This window comes from Amblyraja radiata, chromosome 8, assembly GCF_010909765.2.
Source record: "Amblyraja radiata isolate CabotCenter1 chromosome 8, sAmbRad1.1.pri, whole genome shotgun sequence".
Classification (NCBI taxonomy): Eukaryota; Metazoa; Chordata; class Chondrichthyes; order Rajiformes; family Rajidae; genus Amblyraja; species Amblyraja radiata.
Window position 1 is genome coordinate 12,907,998 of NC_045963.1, and position 27,119 is coordinate 12,935,116.

At 43.2% G+C, this 27,119-nt stretch overlaps 1 protein-coding gene across 3 annotated transcripts in view; it reads left to right on the forward strand.

Moving 5' to 3' along the window:
• The window catches only part of rtn4 (reticulon 4), a 72,202-nt gene that overhangs the window by 11,246 nt on the left and 33,837 nt on the right, over nt 1–27,119 (forward strand). The window contains exons 2-4 of one of the 3 annotated variants that reach the window (XM_033025206.1): nt 1,435–1,774; nt 12,795–12,848; nt 19,265–22,165. In XM_033025206.1, coding sequence (XP_032881097.1) covers nt 1,444–1,774; nt 12,795–12,848; nt 19,265–22,165 — 3,286 coding nt within the window. In that variant the 5' untranslated portion in view covers nt 1,435–1,443. Of the gene's footprint in view, nt 1–1,240; nt 1,775–12,794; nt 12,849–19,264; nt 22,166–27,119 lie in introns of those variants that run through there. The other 2 variants (XM_033025207.1, XM_033025208.1) reach the window with 2 other exon arrangements.

Below are 27,119 nucleotides of genomic sequence, written 5' to 3' on the forward strand. Positions count from 1 at the left end.
TGTCTGTTCAGTTTGCACGTTCTCTGTGTGACCGAGTGGCTTTCCTCTGGGTTCCTCCCACGTACCATAGACGTGTGGGTTTGGAGGTTAATTTTCTTCTGTAAAGTATGTGTAAGAAGTTGATGAGAAAGTGGGATAACATAGAACTAGTGTGAACAGGTGATCGATGGTCAGCGTGGACTCTGGGCCTGTTTCTATGTTATAATCTCTAAATTAAAAATTGCATTGCAGCCATAAAAAGGCTAATCTAAAAGTATCTCCTAAAATTTAAATCACTAGGAAGAAGAGAGGGAACCAGGCACACAATCACTAGCACATTAATTTCCATCCTAACATGGAAATATGTTGAGGTTCCTAGGAGACACAAGGAATTGGCAGACGCGGGAATCTTGAGCAAAGCGTAAAAGTGCTGTTGGATCTCAGCAGGTCAAGTGGCATTGTGGAGGGAAATGGATTGCGACGTTTTGGATCGAAACTGTAGATGTTGCCTGGCCCACTGCGTTCCTCCAGCACTTGATGTTCCTTCATCATTATTGGGTCCAGATCCTGAAATGACCTATTCAATAGCACATGGGAGTACAGTTACGCCGGTTCAAAAGCTGTCTCGCCACTACCTTCTCAATAGCAATATGGGATGAAGAACAGAAAGACCTCCAGTTTAAATTCCATTTGGAATATTGGAATAATTATCAAGAACTAAGAACCCGAAACATCACATATTTCTTTTCTCATGAGTTGCTGCCTGTCCCGATGAATGTTGAGGTTCTACAATAATTACTGGTCTTGGCACTGACATCTGGAGCTCCAAAACTAAATGGATTAAAACATTGAAAGTGCGCAGATTTTCCTCTTTTTCAAGTAGTTGCGATAATTTTGCTTTTAAAATCTCTCTGTGACTTTCTGAGGCCTATCTATCTGCCCGCCTGCCCTTCTGAGTGGGTTGCAGGAGATTTGACAACCTCTCGGCAACGTCAGGCAGCAGGAAAATAATCCCCTCCAATTGTGGCGCAGGATTACACACGCAAGTCAGCGGTTGTCCACCCGACCAATCAGCTGTTGGCGTTCAAAGTGATTGACCGTCATTGGAGGAGCGGCAGCCAATGGTGCTGCGGTGATTGGCCGCTCTCTCCGTCCATTGGTCAGAGCGGGGGGGTGTGAGTCACTGCGCTGGCGGTTGGAGCGGCGCCCGGCTCCCAGTGATTCGGCGCGCGGCCATTTTGAATGCGGCCGTGAGGAGCTCGCGCCGGGGGCGGGGCGGGGCGGGGCCGGAGGGGGCGGGCTCTGATCTGCCGCACGCTCCATAGCAGCCGCTGCAGTCCGGCGGCGCTTGTCAGCCTTTCAAACGCCTCTCAACACTGCGGCCGCTGAGCGTGAGGAGCTGCGTTTTTAAACAAATATAATAATAACTAAGAAACCTTATATTAAAAAAGAAAGAAAAGTATCATGTCGGAGGAGTTTCAGTCCCCCTCCGTCTCGTCCTCCGCCCGTCTCGACGACATTATGGAAGACTTAACTCGAGAAGGCACCGAGAAGGCCGCCGCCGCCGCCGCCGACTCGCCGCCTCTCAAACCCGGGGCCGGCGATGCGCCCGTCTTCCCCCCCACCACTCCTCCGCCGGTGCCGGCGCCCAGGACCTTCGAGCCCGCAGACAGCTATGGCGGGAGCAGCGACGAGTCGCCCCCGCCTCTGCCCGCCAGGAGTCGGCCAGAGCCCGACTCCACCTCGGTGCCCGCTGCTCCCTCGGAGATGGCCAGGACGCGCCCAGAATCAATGGGTGAGTGTAAAGGGTCGGCCACACCTTGCCCCCGACTACTCAGGTGGGGGAGGGGTGCAACTAAAACTACTTGGATTAGGAGCAACTGATCTTGTAATTACATTTGAAATTACGACGCGTTTTAAATGTTCAAGAATTAATGCAGATAGAGGTCATTCGGCCCCTTGTTCGTGATCCATCTTTTATAGTTGAATCGGATTGATTTTTTAAACATAAAACCACCTTCCTACACTAACCACTAAGTTCTTTGACTTCCTCTGTCAAACACAATCAGTCTTGACAATGTTGAGAGACTGACCCCCGCTAGGTTTCTATTTGGGAGAGAATTCTAACGATTCAGTAACTTCTACGTTGATGACTTTGATACCAAACATTAGTCGATTTGCAAAATTGCATACTTGGCTAAATAAAAATAAAAGTGCTACTCGGAGCGTTCGCTGCTAGATAGAGTAGATTGTGAACTTTGTAAGGGAATCATATAATATTTATGGATGAGAACGAATTTGCGTAATGTTGGGGAAATTGCTGGAGTATGACTAATTGGATTACTCAAATACAAGGCAGGTCATCGAGCTGTACTTTTGTATAATTCTGATGTGGAAGGTGTGGACGGTAAAGTATGCTTCATTTTGTAAAGAGTGATGCAATCTACTCGTTTCGTATTGTAAGGCGGGTAACAGAAAATGACGATATTTTCAGGCTAATGCAGATTTATTCCTATTCCCATGGACTGCACAAGGGACCCTCCAATCTGTACGCGTCTTGTCAGCAGATGATTGACAATGTTATGGCCATTCAAAGACAGGAACTGATGGCCAAGTACGCCATTCGCAGTATTGGGTGGGACTTCGATCTAGGTGTTGAGTTGAACGTTCAGCCATTTGAGCTGCGAGCTGGTTACAGTCACGGTAATAATGGGGTTGTTTCAATTTGTAATTCATGCTTCCGAAAGGATTGTACGACAGCAGTTGACTCTTAATTGCTGAGTTGCTTGATCACTGTAGTTGCATTCGGCTTTTCTTCATTTGGCAAAACTTGTCATTACGCACAAAAGGAACATGCTGCGCATGCTGAAAATCTGAAATGAAAATAATGCGTTATTTTCACCTCCTGATACGTTTGTCTCTTTCAAAACTGCGTGGAAGCAGCGACTCCAAATGACCACAAAAAATAATGCCACTCTACTTTTTTTCCGGTGTCGGATGAAAATGCCCTTGATGTGAACAAAATTAAAATACAAATGAAGGTGAATGTACGGCGACAGTTAATTACGCTGGACATTTCCGCAGAGCTCAATCTCCCATTTAAGTTAAATTCGGGTTCATTTCACAAATACGTCATATTCGATGAACATACTGACTTTTCTGTCCTACTTCGTTCATGGTTCCACACGTCTTTCATTTTGCAAATTGAAGAATCACGATTTTAGCTCTCTGTAAATGAGTCATTAATGGCTGTTTATTTTCAAGTTGACTTATTCTGCATTCTTTATTAAATAACATACGAGAGCCTGTGGAATCTGTCAAATACATTAAAATAAAACTATGGTTTCTAATATTAACCATTAAAAATTTGAAACAAATGGGTGATTTAGCGTCAAATGGTAAAATAGGATTTCAGGAATACGGCTGTCTTGTAAGATTATAAGACATGGGGGCAGAATTAGGCCATTTGGTCCATCGAGTCTGCTTCCCCACTGGCTGATTTATTTTCCCCTCTCAACCCCATTCTCCTGCCTTCTCCCCATAACCTTTTACGACCGTACTAATCAAGCACCTACCAAATCTCTACTTATAAAAACACCCAATGACCTGGCCTTTACCTTCTTATGTAGCAATGAATTCCACAGATACACCAACCTCTGGTTAAATACATTTCTCATCTCCATTCTAAAGGTAAGTCCTCTTATTCTGAATCTTTTCCTCCTGGTCCTAGACCCTCCCACTACTGGAAACATCCTCTCCACACCCACTCTTACCAAAGCCTTTCATTATTCAATGGGTTTCAATGAGAGTTCCCCCTCATCCTTCTAAATTCCAGTGAGTAGAGGCCATCAAACGGTCTTCATGCTCGCAATATTTCGAATGTGGTCTGACCAGCGCCTTATCAAGCCTCTGCAATGCATCTTTGCTTTTACATTCTAGTCATCTCAACATGAATGCTAACATTTCATTTGCTTTCCTTAATACTGACTCAGCCTGCAAACTAACCTTTTGAGAATCCTGCCCCAGCACTCCTAGGTCCTTTTGCATCTCCTTGCACCTCCAATTTCTGAATTCTCTCCCCATTTAGAAAATAATCTACATCTTTATTCTTACCGCCAAAGTACACAACCATCCACTTTGGTACGTTGTATTTCATTTGCCACTATTTTGCCCACTCTCCTAACCTGTCCAAGTCTTCCTGCAGGCTCCCTGCCTCCTCAACCTTTCCTCGTACCATCTGCAAACTTGGACAAAACTATCAATTATTTTCACTGATTTCTAGCACTCCCAGTTGCTGCTCATAGGTGTTTGGATTTTGGTTGTGATATTTAAGTACAATCCTGACAGTATATTTTTCAGAGGTTTTGATTGAGTAGTCTTAAATTGACAAATCCATGTTTTGTTTATAAAATCCCTAATTATTTCTCACTATCTTGGGCAAATTAAGATGGGCACCTAACACTAGCCTTGACATTGATGCCCATACTCTTGTAGTCTACTGATCTTTTGTTTTCATCAGGTCTAATATCTTCTGTTTGTCACATTTTATTTAATAACACTCCTGTGAAGTTCTAAGTGTTGTAATGTTAGAAGTGCTCATTCAATTTGTCATTTTTGTTAAGTTTTGGTTTTTGTAAACTAGTGCATGCAGAAGTTATGTCTATAGATGTATTACGGTTTCACTGGTATCCTGCATTTATTAGTTAATTTGGGAACTAGAGAGTGTGACTAAATGGCTAGAAGAAGCAATTACGATTAAAATTCAGGTTTGCGGTAAATATTGAAGTGGTAGGGCCAAAGACAACCACGTGCCACTGATTTCTGTATACAGGGTCCCTTTATCTGAATATTTACAGGCAACAAATTTACAGGCACCATCTTGTAGATGCTGCCTGCTGTTGTACATTATTTTGGTGTTTGAACTGGTGATATTGATCTTAGAGGTGTACAAAATCATGAGAGGAATAGATCGGGTGGACGTGCCATCTCTTGCCCAGAATAGGGGAATTGAGAACCAAAGGACATAGGTTTAAGGTGAGGGGGGGGGGGGGGGGGGGGGGGGGGGGGGGGGGAAGATTTAATAGGAACCTGAGGGGTAATTTTTTTCACGCAAAGGGTGGTAGGTGTATGGAACGAGCTGCCGGAGGAGGTAGTTGTGGCAGTTACTATCACAGCGTTTGATAAGCATTTAGATAGGTACATGGATTGGACAGATTTAGAGCGATATGGGCCAAACACAGGCAGGTGGGACTAATGTAGATGGGACATGTTGGCTGGTGTGGGCAGGTTAGGCCAAAGGGCCTGTTTCCACGCTGTAAGACTACGACATGAATTTGGTGCAACTTAACTAAGCTGCTTTATTCTGGGTAGTGTCAAACTATTTGTATATTGTTGAAGAGCTAAAATTTATTTTCCAATTGCACTTGTGGAATTGTGCATTTGAGGTGGTGGAAATGAGAGGCTTTTGAGAGTTGTTTGAATCATTTGTCACTGGATACCCTTGCATATGTTTTTAGTTTCATTAACCTTTCAATCAATATTGACACTTAATGGGTTGGTGCAAGAGGGGTTTGGTGATGGTGGTTATCAAAAGCTCTGGCTCTTGGTGATGATACTGCGTATATTGGTCCTCGCTTGATGCCCTATTTAATCTAATGTGATGTTACACTTAGGGTGGTGCTTGGCTCGGGAGAGCAGGGGCTTCTGCTTAGTAATTCATGGCCTTTGATTCATGTTGTATGAATTTCAATCTTGCTACATTAAAGACAGATTATTCGTACCTCAGATTAAGCAGTGAATGGTTAAATCATCCTGCCTGAGACACCTCTTCAATGTAGTTGACTGTAAATTCAAACATGAATGATTGTCTCAGACAAAATGTGTCTTGACCAGGCACTATTCTTATCAGAATATTGATCTGTAGTTATTCAACATGGCTGTTGCTTAACTTTTTTTTCCTGTTGCCAGCCGGGCAACCTTGGCGGCTTTTTAGGTTGCCAAATGACAGTTTAGGTCGTCATTTAAGATGGCTTGCATGACGCGTGCGATAATGTGCTCGGACGAAGTGCGTAGCTACCAGTTGGAATTACACTCAATGAAGCATTCACATATTATTTCTTTCAAATAAAGTCACAAACTAAACATATTCACCAATCAAGACATGATATATCCCACAATGACATGCAGCAAAATTATAATACAGTATCTCAACTCTTTTTACACATTGCAATGAATGCAATTTCTATTAGTTCTTTCCACTTCCAAACTAAAATGTGGTTGGATTATTCAGCGTATAACCAACCTGTGTCAATAAATCCTGAACCATGGTAACATATATGCTTAACCATGCACACTACAGATTGATGCAAGCATGTTTTCTGTGAAGGACTGAAAATTACCATAACATGGCCATAGCATGGGTCGTTATTGCTATTGGTACAGAAACACTCTCGCTTCCCACATCATTTATCCACAACAAAATATACAGGTTGCAAGGAAATTTCTATAGGCATTTTATGATAATAGCTGTTAAAACCGACCATACCCATCTGACAGGTTAAACATTACACTGAGATGGCCAAAGGACATAACTGCAAAGGACATATTTGGTAATATATTTAAAGGTGTCAAGACGCCACATTACCGGACATTCAGATTAGATGTACGTGTTGTGAACAGCAATGAAGATACCCAGTTCGTAAGCACCAGATTAAAAAACAATTATTGATAAACGCTGTTTCCATCATTCCCACTTCAGAATTAACGTTAAAATTTCAACTGAAATATCTCCTGACCAAATTTGTGATGTATATGATCGACTGTAGAAGTAAAACCTGGATAAATCCAACGTATAGTTGTGAATGTTGCTCATTAAATAACTACAGTATTGCTACTCCATATTAAGAGCATTGATTTGCCGTTAAAATGAATTCTATAGCCTCCCAAACTCCCACCTTTTTCGTTTTTTCCAGATTAGGAATTTTGTGAAGAAGATATTCCCCCATTTCCCAAATCGTCCTCCTGAAACCCTGACTGATTCCATCCTAGCTATAGATCCCAACCGGAAGAAATGCATCTCTTTTTTGTACAACTTGTTAGGGTCGGTTATATTGAAACCTTATACCTCATTAAAAGCTGCGTGGGAGGGCGAGCTGAATACGAAACTAACAGACCAGCAATGGGACTCTGCCTTGGATTTGATCCATTCTTCCTCCATATGTGCCCGTCATGGCCTAATCCAATGCAAAGTCCTTCACAAAGTCCACTACACAAACGCAAGATTATCTAGAATATACCCCGCTGTTAAAGACACCTGCAACAGATGCAATCAATCCCCTGCCAACCATAGTCATATGTTTTGGTCTTGCCCTAAGATAGCAACCTTTTGGAGGAGTGCTTTCGACGTGCTAAGCAGAGCCTATGGCCAGACTATTCCTCCAAACCCACTGTCAGCTATTTTTGGTATTCCCCCCAACACCAACCTCTCTGTTGCGTTGAAGCGGGTCCTGGCTTTTACAACCCTGTTAGCCCGGAGACTGATTTTGCTTAACTGGAGACTTACCTGTCCCAACTTAAATCTTGAAAAACTTAGGTTCTCTCTCAAAGGCTCTACCAAGACATTCCTAGATACATGGAACCCTTTCCTGGAACTTGTTAACTCTCTTAACTTGTTTCCGGACTCGGAAGAGGACTGAGTGCCCTCTATCACAGCTCTGTCTTATTGCAGCTGCTATCCCCTCCACCCCTCCCCCCTCCTTCCCCACAATTTTTTTTATTTTAATTTTTTTTTAAATCTTTTTTTTTTCTCTTCTTATTTTTTTTAATTTTTTTTAAAAAAATTTTAAATCTTTTTTTTATCGTATTTGTGTGGATGTGTGCGTATGTGAGTGTTGTTTGTCCCCGGGTGGCGAGGGTGGGTAAGGGTAAGGGTTTTGAGGGTCGTTTACATACTGTTGTACAATTATGTCCTGATTATCACTGTCTGTTATCATTGTATGTATGCAAATTGCTGTTAAATTCAAAATTCAAATAAAAAGATTTAAACTAAAATGAATTCTATAATAACATGTCAACGGTAGCAGTGACAATCGAACACTGCGGTTTTAATGTTTCACGTGTTCACAATTTAATGAATCCATCTTTATGGACTAAAACAAATAATCACATTGGGAATTAAAACACATTTGATTGCATTCCGTTATCAAACATAGTCAATGTTCGCTCTGAAGACATTTCCAGCACAATAGGGTCAGGGAGGGGTGTGTGTGTGAATCAGTGCGGGGTGGATAAGTGGTGGGGGTTAGAAGGCAGTCGGTGCAGAATGGATGGATTGAAGCAGGTGAATTAGTACGTGTTGGTTGGAGTAGGTAAAATTGTGAGGGGAGAGCAAGGGGGATATCAGTGGTGTTGAATGGCGGGGGGGGGGGGGGGGGTTCAGTACAGGATGGATGGGGATAGACAAAAGTGCTGGAGGTACTCAGCGGGTGAGGCAGCATCTATGGAGCGAAGGAAATAGGCAACGTTTCGGGTCGAGACCCTTCTTCAGACTGTTCCCCCCATTCTTCTTGAATAGGAGGATCAGTACAGAATGGTTGGGAGGATCAGCACAGAATGGATGGGAGGGGGAGATCAGCGCAGGATGAATGGGGGTGGGGGAGTGGGTCAGTACAGTGTGGATCGGAGGGATCTCTACAGGATGAATGCGGGGAAGGTGCAGGACAAATGGAGGGTGGGTCAGTACGGGATGAATGCGTGGATTAGTACAGGATGGATGGGGGATCAGTACAGGATGGATGGAGGAGAAGTGCAGGATGGATGGGAAGGGGGGTAAGTACAGGATGAATTGGGGGACCAGTGTAGGATGGATGGGGGGGTGGTGGCAGGAGAATCAATGCGAGGTGGATAGGGTGATCAGCGCAGGATGAATGGATGGGGGGGGGGGTAGATGAGGAGGGGAGCACAGGGGATGTCAGTGAGGACTGAATAGAGGCGGGAATGGGGATCAGTGCGGGATGGAGAGGAGGAGTCCCAGGATAAGGGGGGGGGGGGGGGGGGGGGGGCGTACAAGAGAGAGAGGGGAGGCAAGGTGGGGAGGAAGGAAGGTCAGCGCTCCTCGGACAACATCACCCCGCTGCCTTGGCCGTTGGGAGCTCCTCGCCAACGCCTCCCCTCTGCCAGCCAACAGCAAGGTGCGGGGCCGAGCGGTGCAGCTCAAAGATCATGTAGCTATAGGATCTTTGGTGCAGCTGCTTCAGAAGGGTCGGAGCGAATGACGGGCCCCGCACAGCGGCAGCAGCGGCTCCATCTCCTCCCTGATAGCGGCCGCTGCTTGCAAATCCGCTAATGGCGCTTTGTTTTGAAAGCGGCGTTAGCGGATTTGCAAGCAGCGGCGCGGCCCTTATCAGGGCGGGAGGAGGAGGGGATGGAGCCGCTATCGCGGCCGCTGCTGCCGCTGTGCGGGGCCCGTCATTCGCTCCGACCTTTCGTCACCCCGCACCTAGTATCTTTGTATCAATGTACCTAGTATCAATACAGCCGTCGCCGACACAAAACACGCGTTCCTTTTCTCCAGAGATGCTGCCTGACCCGCGGAGTTACTCCAGTTTTTTGTGTCTATCTTCGGTACAAACCAGTATCTGCGTGCCAAGCCGGGCAAAATGACTCGGCGTTTAGGTTGCCCGCCGCCACTTTGGGTGGTCAATGGCACCCGGGCAACCGCTAATTTCAAGCCCTGTTCTATATCATACAATGACTATGCTACACGTATTTGTGAGATGAAGTGTGATGCCCACAATCTCAATATCATAAAGATACTAAGTCTAGTTTTGCATGTCACAAATGAGCCCAACAAATGGAGGAGGAAGAAAACTTGATACTTAAATGGTATAGTATTCCAGGTATTCAGAAATATTCCAACTTTTAATAATTTGTCTGTTGTAAAAACAAATCAAAACTAAAAATGTAGGGGGAAATAATTATACAATTAATAAGTTTGCAGATGGCAGGAAAGCTGGATGTGTTGATACTGAGGGCTTCTTTAGGCCGCAGGATGGTACTGATCAGCTGATAAAGATGGGTAGATCAATGTCTGACAGAATTAAATCCTGAAATGCGATATCCTGCAATTTGGGAGAACTAATAAAAGAAGGCCAAACAAAGGCCAATGAATAACAGGTAGACTGGGTTTCTTTTCCCCGTAGGCTGTGGGCCGAGCATCAAAAATGTGTCTAGAAATCCATTTTCGTGACCCACGTCACGGAACTACATGAAAATTTCCACAGATTTAGATGAAATATAATTGAGAAGGATGTTATAACTCGTCAGTGCTAAAAGCTGCACATTAATTAATTAAACTAATTAGACGAGATCGGGAAAGTGAGCGCCATCAAGTGGCCAATGCTCATATTACACCATGGGCAGCCTATTTCCGTGTTGCAGTCCATTTAAACTATATATTATTATACCTATATATATATATATATGACGTAAATATGACTGTAATCATATATAGAATGAAGCATAATTATTATATAAAAATAATATGAATATAATTGTGAGTGTTTTTTTAATGACACTGTCGCAGAGGTCCTACTCCTGAACCAGCCTAATTAATGGGTGAGGGCAGTTCTTGTGGGTTCCTCCCTTTACTGAACCCCACTGACTTCCAGTGTGTAGAGTGGGGGTCACGGCCATAGAGGGACTGAGGCAGTTCCATGCTGGGGGACATTCCTGCATGGCATCTTCCAGTCGCTTTAATAGGAAATTTAATGAGACTGCAGCAGAGGTCCCAGGTTTTAAGGGCTCATGAACCCGCCTAATTAAACGGTCAGGACATATCCTCTGGGTTCCCCCATTTACTGAACCCCACTGACTGCAATAGTGGGGAGAGTGGGGGCAACGGCCATAGTGGGACTGGGGCAGTGCCAGGCTGGGTGACAGACCTGTAAGAGACCTGTCTTATTTCTGATGTAAATGTCACATCCTGACCAATAATCTAATGCTCTGATGTTTACTCGATGAGTATTCATTTTAAGCTACAATGAGCCGATGGTGCCTTTGCAAATGAGGGCTATGACCTTTAACCTAAAATAACCCAAAAAGTGTTGCATTGTTTGAGTATCTGTAGCTTGTGTGTGTGTCTGTATACCCGTCAAACGTATATCTGTGCATGTAAGTGTATGTATGTGTGGATGTATGTATGTGTGAATGAATGGTTATTGCGAACCGTGCAGAGGTGTTCGGCGAAGCGATCGCCAAGCCTACACTTGGTCTCACCGATGTAGAGCAACTGACATCTAGAGCAGCGGATGTAATAGATGAGGTTGGAGGAGGTGCAGGTGAACCTGCCGCACCTGGAAAGACTGCTTGGGTCCTTGAATGGAGTCAAGGGGGGAGGTAAAGCGACAAATGTAGCATTTCCTGCTGTTGCAAGAGAAAGTGCCCGGAGAGGGGTACTACCTTCGATTGTCTACCTTCGATTTCCAGCATCTGCAGTTCCTTCTTAAAATTGATGAATATTGTAGGAAAGATGTTGAAACAAAAGTCTCTTATGATGCCGACGCCGCTTCTGCATTTACTGAGGGATTATAGTCAATACAATACAATACAATTTATGTGTCACTTGAACCTCATAGAGGCTCAAATGAAATGTTGTTTCTGTAGTCATACACACAAGAAAAAAAGACCCAAGACACAACACAATTTACACAGACATCCATCACAGCGCATCTCCTCGCTGTGATGGAAGGCAAAAAAACTTATCTCTCCCCTGCACTCCCCATTCCCCTCCCGATGTCAGAGTCAAAGCCCCCGGCGGATGATGGCAATTGTCCCGCGGCCATTAACGCCGCGCCGGGCGATGCAAGGCCGCGCTCCGGGTCTTGTTGTTAGAGCCCCCGGTGGGCGCTAGCAAAGTCCCGCAGCCGTTGAAGCCACGCCGGGCGATGTCAGGCCCCGCGACTCGGGCGGGAGAAGTCGCGTTGCGGAAGCCCCGAAAAGCGGTCTCCCAGCAGGGACCCGCGGGCTCCCGATATTACTGTCCACCGGACCTGCGGTAAGCCTCCGAATCTCCGAGGGTCGGGTCGCAGCAGCGCGCCACCACAGCTCCACCCGCTCCGAACTCGGCCAGCTCCGTGATGGTGAGTAGGTCCGCAGCTCCGCGACTGGAGCCCCAGGTCGTTCCTGCTGGAGGCCGCTCCACGTTGCAGCCCCAATGACAACGGAGACCCGACAGGGAAAAGGTCGGGTTCTCCGTGCAGGGGAAAGATTTTAAAGGTTTCCACCCCCCGCCCCCCCCCACACACACATACCCCATAAAAATAAAATAAAATCTACATTAAAACGGGACAAAAAAATAACAAAAAGACAGACGGACTGCAGAGGCCGCTGCGACGCGAGTTGAATATGATGCATGGACTCCCAGCAGAAGTTTAAACATATAGAAATCAAGTGCTGTAAATGTATTTTTTATATCTCTGCATGAAATGTAACAGTCATGTATATTTGCATATTCTAACACAATCTTGTAGAGTTAAAAAATTTAAATAGAAATTATAATTTGTAGAAGTGTCTTTTTCAAGCAAGTTCGAGCATGGAAATTGTCTACAAAGCTATTAAGTCAGCATCTGCAGTTCCTTGTGTCTTATGTTTTTAATTAACTGAACTTGCTTAGCTCTTTACAAGAACAAAATATTACTTGGACCCTTTGAAAATAACTAGTGAGTCTAGATTGAGGTCTAGATCTTCTACATTAGGGCCATCTGTGATCATATGGTTTTATTGCTTCCCCTGCTGAATTGCTGTCTTTTCTTTTTCAGACGAACCCTTTTTTTCTCCCTCTGTTACACCTGAATGTGTCATACAGCCTGCAGGCAAGTTCCTTTTGCTTTCCTTTATTCTGAACTGCATCTTCTTCTGACCACGTGATTATAGTCACTTTTTAGAGGCTTTATTCATTGGTGGTTTCCTGACTTTTGTTTTGGTCTTTTTATCTTTCATATCTTGAGCACATGCAGAATATGACTTTGAAAATGATTTTATTTCCAACTGCTGGCACAACATCATCCGTCTTGACTTCTTAACGTCTCCACGCCTATTACCCACTCCAATCTCACCCCCTCTGAATGCATAGCCTTCTGCTCAAAGCAACAATCCAAACTTTGTTATCAAACCAACCGTTGTAATCTGGCAGACTGACCTCTACCGTGCTGAGGCCAGGTGCTAGCTCTCGGACACCTCTTGTCCATGACCCCACAGACAAAAAACTCCAGGCCATCATCTCCCAGACTGTTATCGATCTCATCACCGCTGGCGATCTCCCCTCCACAGCCTCCTGCCTTTTATAGTTCCCCAGCGTTGCACTGACCGCTTCTACCTCCTTCCAAAAATTCACAAACAGGACTGTTGTGGCAGACTTAATGTTTCTGCCTGCTCCCGTCCTACAGAAATTGTCTCCTAATTCTATCATCGCTCCTTCTCGTCCTGTCCAGTCTCTTCTAACCTACAAATGGGGCACCTTGCACGCCCTTCAACTCTTCTATAACATTCCATTTTTAAGCACTCATTGCCTCAACTAGATATCTATTACATCTCCATCCCCCACCAGGAAGGTCTCTGGGCCCTTCAGCTCTTCCTGACCCAAAATATCACCTATACATGTCCTTCAGAGTTGCTGCCTGACCTGCTGAACTACTTTTGATTAAACACTTGAGTTCTGTGTTCAGCCATAGCGTTGACACTACTTAAATATGATTCTCAGTCCTAAGACCAGTGGAAAAATTATTTTGAGCTGTTGGCAGTACTGTTGGTATTCTCAGCAGGTGGTGAATTGGTTGGGGAGGGGGGGGGGGGGGGGGGGGGAAAGAAGAGAGATATGGTAATTTATAGATCTGTCATGCTCGGTACTTGGCAGCAATTTGTACTTTTTCTGCATTAGATTAACCTGATTTTTTTTTTAAATCTTTTACATGGATTTATTTATTTTATAATGTATCTTTCTGTTTCAGATTTTGGCAAATTTAAATCTTTTCTTGTAGCTATTTTGTTAAATTGTGGTCACGATCACCATCTGCCATGTTTCTTGAAGCTCAGGAAATCATATCACTTCTTTAGATTTTTGGTATACATGTCCATCAGCCATACCCTACTAATTTTTGTTTTTAGAATATAATCTCACTATCCAAACTACTACACTTAAAATACTTAAACTAACTACACAAAATGTAATATAGCTATAAATAGTAAATATTCAGATGCCCATGAAATGTTGGTTATCATCTTGCATCTGGACTCCAGTGCTGTCTTAGGTTTACCCAATGAGGAGGGAAATTGACCATGCAGTGTGCATAATCTATATACGTAGATGCACTGCTGTGTGTTGCTGCTCCAATTGAAGTGACCTACCTCCATGCTCAAAATTGTTTTGGGGAAGCGAAGGATAGACAAAGCACAAAATTTAAAGTATAAAAAGGTAACGTCATAAGCATGGAAAGATTGGAAAATATCTAAGTGGTGATATCGTCATAATTTGGCTTGTCCATTGTAAGGTGTATGTATGATATTAGTAAATTGGTGTACCTATTAGTATGTACAAGCAAATACAATGTATGTGAAAATTATAGGAGAAAACTAAGATTAGTGCTTTTGTGTTGCTGCTGAGTCAGTATTCAGAATAAATAAATCGTGTTTTTTTTTTTGTCTGAATGTGGCAATATGTTAAATTGGTATTCTCGAGCTCTTGATCCAATGTACTAAAGTAGGTATTAGGATAGTTTAGTTTATTTTGGTACATGCAGTAGGGTAGTTTAGTTTGTTATTGTCGCACATACTGAGATGCAGTGAAAAACGTGTTCTGCATTCTATCCAGTCAAATCATACTGTACATGAGTACAATCATTCACGAGTGAAAAGATTGCAAAGTAGATCCTTTTCTTGCTTAGTACGCATAGAATCAGCATGTTCCACTTCCACCGTACAAATTTTCACATCTCTGGTTTATGAAACGTCTGGTCTTGTCCTCAGAGCATTTGGTTTCAAGAAGAGTCTTGATTCAGGTCTTGAAAGGTCACCTATTCCTTCTCTCCAGAGATGCTGCCTGTCCCGCTGAGTTACTCTAGCATTTTGTGTCTATCTTCAATTTAAACCAACATCTGCAGTTACTTCCTACACATGTAATTTCTTATTTTCTTACTCTAATGCTGTCCTGGCAGCATTAAATTGATGATGGGGTCGACCTAGCCCAGAGCTGTCGGTTCTTTTCACTGCCTCTCTGTGTAGCTGCTGCAGGTCGTGTTCTATCTACTTGCACACCCACTCCCCAACGCGGTCGTCATATACCAAACTGACTACTAACTTTAGGGCTCTTTCTGAGGGCTCAAAAGATGAGCTAGTGGACAGTTCACAGCCACAGACTTTCCCCGTCATCTTGAGACCTTTGCTTCAATTTATTGCATTATATTTATTAATTTCTCTGGGTACTTCTGTTGAGTTTATTTTTATGCTAAAGCTATGATTGCAGAAATTGTGTGACAGCGATATCACCTTTTGATAATCTATTGTCTGTTATTAAAAACATTATCAGAATATGATATATTCCCAATCTTACCTCGCAAGAGTTGCCTCCTTTTCTGAGATTCCCAACCTAGAAAGAGTTGCTTCCCATTCTGTTCCATACCCTCCTTAACCAACTATTTCCGGCATCTCAACAAAGATATCTGGATTAAAATTGTATTTTAGCTACTCATTAAATTACTAGTTATAATCTTGGTACTTGTTTTGGTTCTGGCAATGAAGCTGGGCAGTCTGCTCACGTACCCACACCACAGTATCCATCGAGTCATTGTTGTGCAGTGCCTGCAGGATGTTACATGCTGACCGCTGCCTGATTGGACTTGTGGGCAAAGGTGTTGGTCTTGAGGAACTTTTTTACAAAGTACAGGTAGTGTAGCAATGTCCAGCTGACATTGGTGCCAGGCCCATCCTTAACAATGCTGGGGACTTCAGCAGGTAATGACACTTGGTGTCCATGTGCTTTGGCTCGGTCTGATGCAGCCATTGGCGAAGGTGACCATCAGGATGTGGGCAATTTTGGGCACCCTTTTGCCCCCTTTGTGTGCAGACATGTGCATCGTGACCCATCGGTTCGCTCCACTTTAATCTCTAGAGGAGCAAGGGATGGGCCACCCTTGTGCCAAGTATAGGAGCTTGGAGAGCAGCTAACATCTATTTTTGATGATCTATTTTTCCCAGTTATCATAAGGGAGTGTTGTTTCCACAGTTCCAAATGTAACTTCACCCTGGCTATCTGTTCCAGCCAATTCTTGCATGCCATGGCCCCTCTGAACCAGATACCCAGCACCTTCGGGTGCCTTCACCTGATGGTGAAGGGGACGGAAGATCGGTCGGGCCAGTATTGCAGAGCATGGCCTCGCTCTCCCTACGATTGACGCTGGATCCCGATGCCAACTCAAAATGGTCACAGATGCTGATCAATCTGTGAATCTGAGCAAAAGACGACAACATTGTCCACATACAGGGAGGCTTTGATCTGAGTATCCCCATTGTCTGGAGATGTCACCCTTCATGTCCTCATCTCTTCTCCCCCCCCCCCCCCCCCCCCCCCCCCCCCCCCGAGAAGTTGGGTGGTCATGTTGCAGTTATACAAGATGTTGGTGTGGTCGCATTTAGAGTATTGTGTTCATTTCTGGACACAATGTGATGAGAACGATGTTGTCAAGCTGGAAAGAGGATTTACGAGGATGTTGCCAGAGGTTGAGCAGGCTAGGACTCTATTCCTTGGAGCGCAGGAGGATGAGGGGTGATCTTGTAGAGGTGTGCAAAATCACGAGAGGAATAGATTGGGTAAACATACAGAGTATCTTGTCCACAGAAACAAAATCGAGAATCAGAGGACATTGGTTTACAGTGAGGGAGGAAAGATTTAAACGGAAGCTGATGAGTAATTTTTTCCACACACAGATGGTGGGCGTATCAAACAAGGTGCTGAGGGAGGTAGTTGAGGCAGGTACTATCGCAAAGTTTTAGAAACATTTTGGTACATGGATAGGCCTAGAGGGATATTGGTCAAAAACAAGCAGGTAGCACTAGTGTAGATGCGACATGTTGGTCGGTGTGGTCAAGTTGGGTCGAAGGGCCTGTTTCCACGTTGTATAACTATGATTCTATGGCTCTATTCCTCTTTCCAAATAGCAGCATTGAAGAAGGGTTTCGACCCGAAACGTCGCCTATTTCCTTCGCTCCATAGATGCTGCTGCACCCGCTGAGTTTCTCCAGCATTTTTGTGTACCTTCGATCTTCCAGCATCTGCAGTTCCTTCTTGAACAGCAGCATTGGTTGGGATTTGTATAACTGGAAACAATTTTGATGGACCAGCCCATTGTCTACAACTGCCAGTATTCACATTTTCTTGGTCCTCTGGACCAAGAAGAGTATCTGCAAGGTCGACTGAGATTTGAACAGTACATGCGGCCTCTGGTTGCTTTCGAAGGCAGTTACTAAATTGATCTGAGCCTGACAGTAGTTATGACTTCAAGTGGATTTTATCTAAATTTAATCAAACCAATACAAAAACAAGCAAAATTAAAAATACAGTGACTTAATCAGGTAATTTAGACAGCATGGTGATACGGCAGTTTAATTTGGAGATACTGCGTAGAAACAGGCCCTTTGGTCCACGCCGACCATTGATCACCCAGGCACTACATCTATTGTACACACTAGGGACAATTTACAGAAGCCAATTAACCCACAAACATGCACGTCTTTGGAATGTGGGAGGCAACTGGAGCACCCGGAGACAAACCCACGTGGTCACAGAGAACATCAAAAACTGTACAGACAGCACCCATAGTCAGAATTGAACCCAGGTCTCTGGCACAGTAAGGCAGCAATTCTACTGCTGTGCTATTCAAAATCTTGTTAGTAAGTTAATTGGTACTTCAAATTACCTTAGTTTGGATAAGTAATAAAATAATCGAAGGGGGGGGGGAAGGGTAGGTGGCGGCAAGAGTGTTTGGAAATGGGACTGAAGGGTTTGTTCTGTGGGAGCTGACATGGACCAGAAGAGCCAAATAATGGCCTCTTAGTGTCATAATTGAGAAGGTATTTCTTTTTCCATAAGGGGCGCATCCATTTATATTTATGTGGTTTTGGTTTGTACTGTTTCTCCCTTGTGTAAATCTGAAGGCATGGATGTGAATGCAGCTAACCTTGCATCTTTGCACTGCTGCTGAAATAATACTTTGATAATTAACCTCAGCTTGTCTTGGGCTTGTATGTTTCATTGGATGTCCTAAATCTGGTATCAAACTGTTAATTTGCAGTTCCCTGTGGAACCACCAGCTGCAGGCAAGCTCATTTCTGCCCAATAATTTTTTTTTGCTGTTCATGGAGAAAAGTCAATTACAGACTTGTTCAAGAATGAATTTGGAACATGTTTTTTAAACATTTTGACAGCAGCCACTGGAGGCCTATGTACTACCCAAAGCTCAGTTGACTTTGTTGGTGCCCCTCTGGTCCAAAGGATCAGCTTGTTTACAAAATGGTTTCCTACTGAAGAATAAATTATAGCTTATGAGATAAGAGATGCCATATCGCTTAGAGACACCATTTCAACATTGAATATTGATTGGTGGGAATGAGATTGTATTGAACAAATGGAGTAATATAAAAAACTAATCCATTACATTTCAAAAGAGTCATCATAAACATGATTTATTGTTTGAGATTTATTTGGAAATTTCAAGGGAAAGATTCTGCTGCGTTTCTCAAACATCCACTGAAGTTGCTAAATTGCCACTTTTCATTGATTATAAATTCAATGGTAATGATTTGCAGAGTTAACATGTTCCAATTTGTCCACTGGGTAGAAATTTCAGCCGAGTTCAAGTATGTGAAACTTTAATGACCAGATTAGTTTTCCAACTGATCTTGTTAATCTTGAAATCAGATTTCCCAAGAGTATGGTGAGCACATCAAAAAATAATCAGAATGGGTTAGGAGGCAAGTGAGTGTGGGGACTTGACGGTTGAAGTACTGTTAAGACACGAGAAGTTTGGAAGGAGTCAGTTCAGATTTTAAATGAAGGTATAATTTATTAGCAGTTATGCAGTTTTAAACACTCAAAAGGTGAATTGAATACAGCCATTTGGGTCAGATGTAGTGGTCCTGTTAAAGAATTGAAAAATGCTGTTAAAGTTTATGTGAAAATCTATATATAACAGCCAATTAAAACCAATACTTTTCATTTCCTTTCCATCCACAATCACAGACTTTTCTATCAACTTGAAAGATCAGCCATCTAGCGGTGAACCTGTGAGCCCACAGGATGCTGCAGCTGTGCATGTTGAACCTGTTCCTGTCTTCTCTATATCCTCCTTTTCTTCTATTACTGAATTAACAATGTCTGCACAAGCAGTCCATGCTGATGATGTTATGCAAACTGAAGTTCCTGCAAATACAATTTTACCTTCAATTTCTGGTTTTGTGGAAAATACAGTGGATAGACAAGCAGCAGACAATTTAGAAATGGCTCACACTCATGCTCAAGAGGCACAGGTGAAGCCAGCAATAAGAAAAGCATCAGAATTAGACACTCTAATTTCTGTTGATGAATGTTCAGTTCAGTACAATGAACAGCAGTGTGTGGAGTCAAATGAAAGTGAACTTAAAAGGACTATATCTTCTTTGCTTGAAAAAACAATGAATGAACAAGACACAATAGATAAGGAAGGACTTGTGATAAACAATAAGAACACAACCATAGAAAAAATTGAATTGGCGAATAAAAGGGATGATGAGTTGGGACCTCATTTAGACTTAATATACGAGAAAAAAGCAGGTGCGTTACCTTTAAACAGAATTGTTGAGGAAAATGAATCCATGCATGGCATTTTCGGTTTCAAAGAGCAAACAAAACCAACAGACAGTGGTCTCAACTTTTGTTATGGACACCCTTTAGAAATAAAGGAAAGCAATGAGCTGAATTCTCGTACAGCTGCTACCAATGATGCCAATAAAGCCAGTACTAATGTACCCGCAATGTCAGAGAGTGCTGTGCTTCAAGATCACAATTTTTTGGACATTCTACATGATACTGAAAAGAAAACTATAGCTAAAGGAAATGTGAAGCTAGATTATACAGATGTGGACTCTCTTTTGGAATTGTCGGAACAAGATGGCAAACTGTCACCAACTGAAACATATTTTGCTCTTTCACAAATTTCAGTTGAAGATGAACCTCAAACATGCATTTCTTACGCTGCATTTGATTCATCCGACATGTTAATGTCTTCACAGTCTGACCACTTCAGCCATGAAATGATTTCTGCATATGATGCTACTTCTAGAGGAAAAACTGAATGGAAAGAAACCTCAAAGTTGCCTTTACCTTCAACTGTCCTTGAGTCAGAAGTGACCACAAAGGATGAAGATGAAGCAAAACCTGTCTCTCCGATAGATTCTGGAAACAAACTAGTTTCTAAATTAGATGCAACATCTGCTTCTGAAATGAATTCACAAATAAATTGTGGTTTAGCAGTTGTGCCAGATCAGTTAATAAAAACTGATATTTTGGCTGAAGATATGATCTCGGAACAAACTGCTCAAAATTTTGTGCTAGACCAATCGCAAGCAATCTCGCAAATTGAGTTGTGTGAGGTGGCTGTAGGTGTTGAAACATCAGAAGATTTCTTTACAATAGAAACAACACAATCTAAGCCAGAGGTGCTCAAACCTTTTGAACCACTACTGTCTACCTTAGAACAGTGTACTGTAGGCATATCTGAAAAAGTACAGGGTCTATCCGACCAGCCTGTAAAGACACCAAGTCGTACAGATACAGGTGATGTTGAAGTTATCACAGATCCTAGGTATGTGAAAGTACAGTCTCTTGCTCAAAATGAGAGTAAAGTGCATCCTGTGTACGCTTCTATGTATGATGCTGCAAGTAGCACTCCAGAAGTAACAAAAATACAGCATTTGTTTGAGGATCAGAAGATTGTGCAAAATAGAGTTAGTGAGGATCCTGTAGTCAGCCTAGAGCAAATTCCAATTCTTCAAGAATCAAATTTATCACAGCACCTGTGTAGTACCAATAAAGAGTCGGTAATTAAAGATGAGGATCTCTATAAACATTCAGGATACAAAGAGTCAAATATATCTCAAAGTACAAATAAATCAATAAATGATTCCATTAAACAAGAATTAATATTAAGTAAGTTTGAGGAAGAGACTTGCACTCCAACATCACTTACTCCAAAACAAGTCTCAGCTAACGCATATGTAACAGTGAAAAGACAAGATGTGGCTTTATGCAATGAAATTATCAGCAACAAATTTGAACCAATAATGGGAGCTTTGGGTGATTTAACAGAGGGAATGAAGCCTTTTGAAAAAATGTTGACTGATTACAAACAATGTTCACTTAAAACGCCATCACTCCAAGATCAAATTGAAACTCCCATGCTAATTAAAAATGTGACTCAAGATGATCTGGCTGGCTCAGTAAAGGTTACAGACAAAACCATGTTAGAAATTATGCCAAGCCTTCAGGAAGCTTCTGGAGAATTGCTGTCCAGTTTACACATGAAGGAGAAGTGTGCTGAATCTATTCATTCTTTGATTGAAGATATTAATACAACAGTCCCACCATCAGTGTTCAGTGCGGATCTTTTAACTGTTGATAAAGGGCATCCTCTACAAACTTCTGCTGAAGAGACTTGTTTGAATATTTCCCAGCCGGTTACTTCGCCGCTTGCTTTTTCACAGGATAAATTTCCAGAAGGTTGGGAAAATCTTAGTGAAATGAATATTAAAACTGGCCATTCAGAAATATTGGAGGATGCACAGGGACAGATGATGCCTGTTGCTTCATTTGCCTTGAATGAGGAAGTAGCAAAAGCTTCAAAGGAGGTTGTTTCAAAAATCTTAGAAACCAGTGTTGCATTAACAGAAGTGCTAGGAGAGAAGGAAGGAACCAGACCAATGTGTGTACCACAGCAGGAAGCAGAGATCGCCTTTATTGTTGAAGATGATGACATGAGGAAGAAATGTATTCCTGTTGCATTACTGATGCCTGACTTGACAATTGGTGCCAGAAACACTGGCATACCGGGAGATTCTGCTGATGCTGTTATTGCAGATATTTCAGTAAAGCAGGACAAAAATTCAGGTAACAATATGTGTGCATTAATTGCCAGCTTCACAAATGCATCTTCATCTGTAGTTAGTTTCATCACATTTACATGAATTGCAAAAGTGCTCACATTTTTCTGTTTGTTCTTGGTCATGCTTTTAATTGCATGGTTTTGTGAAATATCATTGTCCTTTTGTGGGTGATTTGTTTTTGAATCTAATGTTCATGTTCTTTACGATGCTTGATTATTCAGTTTTTGATTGATTACTTGCATTTTCAAATGACATCAGTGAAATTTTAATTTAAGTAGACTTTCCTAGATTGCATAAATATAACTTTCCTAGATGTAGGATTAATTTGAAACAATACCATCTCTAAAATTATAGTTATAATATTTTCTTATATTATAATATGGAACAATGCAGGAGCGTGCATTGAAAGAGAATGGGGAAAATTTAATTGATCAGTCATCATACTTAGCTTTCTGCATTCTTTTGAGTAGAAAATCTTCAGATTTCTGAAGGCATTTACACCATGAGTGTATCAACAATCCCAACCTTCCTTAACCGTTAAATGTGTTAAATTATGCAAAATATATTCTCATTAATTTGTTTCTTATTGCGTCGTTTTACTATTTTTATTTCACCTTTGTTCTTTAAATTATGCTGTCCAGAATTCATAGCCTTATGTATCCTAAACATCATAGTCTTACAAGCCCTAGTTTTTTTGCAGTCTCCAAAAACTGTTTCAATCTCATCAGGACGTAAATTAAAATATATCCACCTGTTTTCCAGCTTCAGTACTGATGTTGTCCTCTCCACTCAGTTTTTTTAAAGAATTAGTTTGAGCTTATTAAATTTATAAATTGCACCTAACTAATCCAAACTTTTTTTCTTGGTCTGGTTGTAAAACCTGACATGATTGCCATATCATTCCTCATCTATATTCACCTATCACTTGCCAGGCTTTATCCTGGCCCCACCTCTCCATCTCACTTTCTTCTCTCCCTACCACAATCTGTCTGAAGAAAAGTCCATTCCCTCCACAGATGCTGCCTGAGTTACTCCAGCTCTTTATTCCAGCCATATCATTCCAATGGTTTGCGCGGTCTTTCTATTTGCACAAAAACGGAACGCGATAGCGCTACGATTTTCGCCAGCTTACTCACCGTTCTGTGCGGCGGGTGCACCAAGTTTTGTTACGATCGGTGGCCGAATGTACAAGTTAACAAAGTTTAAAAATGGTAAAAACCGCGCATGCGAGATCGATCTCCTCTCCTGCCAGTCAGCGCCGCGTGGATTGGTCTTTTCTCCTGTCACTCCGCGAGACGGTCTGCCCTTTCCTGCGCCATTGCGTCTTTACTGGAGCTGAGGGAGGCTCTGGATGGCCGGCGGAAGTCTCCAAACAGACACAATTTTCGGAGGGACCGGATGCAGCCCAACACAACCCAACCCAGCGCAGAGTCAGAGAAGCCGCCAAATGGAAAACGGACACTCTGATCCCGGCGGAGAACGTCCAGCGCCCGCTGTGAGTCCTCATCGCACCGTCAGCTCCAGCCCCTTCCCCTATGGGGCCCCCTCGCTGGCTCCTGCCCCCCTCCCCCATGATACCCCCCTCTCCCCCACAACCTCCCTCTTTTCTCCGAGCTCTCTGCCATCTGGCCCCCACCTGAAGCCATCCCATCCCCAGCTGCTGGATGCTCCCCCAGCCCCCACCTGAAGGCATCCCCGTCCCCGCTGTAGGATGCTCTCCACCAGTCCCCGCCTGAAGCCGGTGGGGAGCGGTAGCGATAGGTCACGGCAGCGGTCGGCCACGATGGCAGCGACAGGCCACGGGAGGGGTAGGCCACGGCAGCGCTCCCCCTCCCCCCACTGGCCCCCGACAGGCCTCGTCTGAAGCCGTCCCCCTCCCTTGGTTGTAGGACGCTCCCTGCCAGCCCCCGTCTGAAGCCGTCCCCATCCCCCGGCTACTGAACACTCCCGCCTGAAGCCGTCCTCCCCCAGCTGCAGGCCACTCCCCGGCTACAGGATGATCCCGCCGTCCCCCTCCCCCGGCTACAGAATGCTCCCGCCTGAAGTTGTTCCCAGCTGTAGGGCGCTTCCACCCCACCGCCCCCCACCTGAAGCCGTCCCATTCCCAGCTCCCGTGCGACAATTAGTCTAGTATACTATACAGATTTAGCACAGAAAGCATACTGTCGGGTTGCATCACAGCTTGGTTTGGGAATAACTGCCCAAGCACGCAAGAAATTGCAGAGTTTTGTATGTAGCCAAGTCCATCATGTAGACCAGACTTCCCTCCAACTATACTTCACGCTGCCTCTGAAAAGCAGCCAACATATTCAAAGATTTTTGTTTAAGAAGAAACTGCAAATGCTGGAAAATCGAAGGTAAACAAAAGTGCTGGAGAAACTCAGCTCGTGCAGCAGCATCTATGGAGCGAAGGAAATAGGCAACGTTTCGGGCCGAAACCCTTCTTCAGACTGATGTAGGGTGGGGGGGACGGGGAGAAGAAAGGAAAAAGGAAGAGGAGGAGCCCGAGGGCTGAGGGAGAGCTGAGAAGGGGAGGAGACAGCAAGGGCTACCGGAAATTGGAGAATTCAATGTTTATGCCGCTAGGGTGCAGACTGCCCAAGCGGAATATGAGGTGCTGCTCCTCCAATTTCCGGTGGTGATCACTCTGGCCATGGAGGAGGCCCAGGACAGAGAGTCGGATTTGGAATGGGAGGGGTAGTTGAAGTGCTGAGCCACCGGGAGATTAGGTTGGTTAATGCGGACCGAGCGGAGGTGTTCGGCGAAACGATCGCCAAGCCTACGCTTGGTTTCACCGATGTAGATAATCAAAGATTTATCGCATCCTGGTCATTCCTTTTGCCTGCTCCTGTCTGGTAGAAGATACAGAAGTTTGAAAGCATGTCCCACCAGACTTGAACATCATCTTCCCCTCTATTATCAGTCTTCTGAATGGTCCCTTCATAAACTAGGGTACCGTTCAATTCATGAAGAAACAGAGAACTGCAGATGCTGGTTTATAGACAAAAGGAAACAAAGTCCTGGAGTAAGTCAGGAAGCCAGGCTGCAACTTTGGAGAACATGGTAAGGTGATGTTTTGATCAATGTCACTTTAGTAACATCCAAGAAGCTTAGCACTTTCCAGAGCAAAGCAGCCTGCTTGACACCTCATTATATCATTCTTTATTCACTAGAATAGTGTGCATAATCTAAAAAATGCAGTTAAACACTTATGCTCTTTGAGCTATACATCCTCTTATCCATGATTTCTCCAATAAAGCAGAATGTGAGGGCAGAAGGTGCATGGTAAAAGACCTACCTGCGGGCATCCTTCTTGTTCATACTGTATTTCTCAGAAATTGCTGTTCCTTCATGGTTGCTAGGTCTAACTCCTGGAATGTATTGTTAACCTTGCGGTTTAAGTAGATTTTTTATTATGGTCATCTTGAGGTCTTTTAGGGTGAGAAATGGATGCTGACAAAGACTATGCATCCTATCAAAATCAATAAAAATATAAACCTGAGTGACAACTGAGATTAGACAATGTAATGATGGGTAGACATAATCCTTAAATTATGCATAATGAATTTAGGAGGTTTGGAAATTAGTTTGGGGGCCCAGGCGACATGGCTTACTTTTCCAGCTGGTTTTGGGGAAATAGTGATTCCACTTTAAATCATGGAACCTTTTGCAAATATTTGCTGAATGGATGGTGAATAAATGAACTGCAGAAAAACAAAGTGCTGGAAAACAGACAACCTGTGATCAACTTAATAGAGAAATAATTCAGATAATTATGGAGAGGGATGTAAAGTAAGGGAGTAACATCTATTTTATAACGGGGAGACGGTTAGAAGACTCTCTGGGTCACAGAAGAGTTGTGTTTCTAAAAATATATATATCTGTATCACAGTTTTTCTCAAGCATAAACTATTTCCCATTCAATTCCATGTTATAAGTGGAGATATTTCTAAGGGATGTTTTTTCTCTGATATTGGCAATGACAAACTGATCCGCTAGTTAACTGTGCCCATCATTAGACTCCGACGACAGGGTCCATGCAAAATAAATGACACTTTGTTGATTTTTATTTTCAGTCTCATTACTGTGGGGAAAATAAATTTCGATATGACACCATTGCATCGATTGGATTGACAATGCGGCCAAGTCCGTCATTTGAGTGCTCTGTCCAGTCCTGGAGGACATGAACAGACATCTCTTTTTTCTCTGACCTGCAAGGTTACTGTACTAGGAAAGCAGTTGGAAGTGAGGATATCAGAGAAAGAGATGGGATCTGATGATCGGGCCAATGGGAGAAATGTGGTGTAGGAGATGTTCAGGAAGGTAATGGGTTAAAGCATGTGACTTAGTGGAAGTGGAGTGAAAGCCAAGGGATTACTTCAAGTGGTGGCCATGGCTACTCTGGCTTCCCACAATGCAGCGCAATAGGAAAAATGCCTCTGGTGAAGAGCACTCTACTCTGAGAGGTCTGTTCACCTGCCCTTTTATTGGTCGGGATGTGGCAAAGGAGGGACTTGGCTGTGTATGCCAACCCAATGGTTCCAGTGACATCATAACCAAATCCCACATATCAAAGCTCCACAGAAACTATGTGACCCAAAAAAAATGGTGATAATTTGTTTCTTTCACAATTTGTTTGTTTAACCCTCACAAATTTTATAAGAACAATTGTTTTTTCTGTATCTCTAATTTGCAGGTAGTGATATATGAATTCCATAGGACACATTTTTATCACACACACCAGTAACTCAAAGGAGTCATTCATATGCGTTGTAATGAAAGCAAGTAGTGGAAATACTCAGGGCATGCAGGAACTCTGGAGAGCAATAGTTGAAACTTCTGGCGATTACCTTTTACCAGAATCCACTATACGTTATCGTGAAATACATATTGTAAAGCAGAGTGAGAAGTAAACTGGGAAAAGTCGTGACAGTAATTTGTTTTGGTTTGATAGGAAC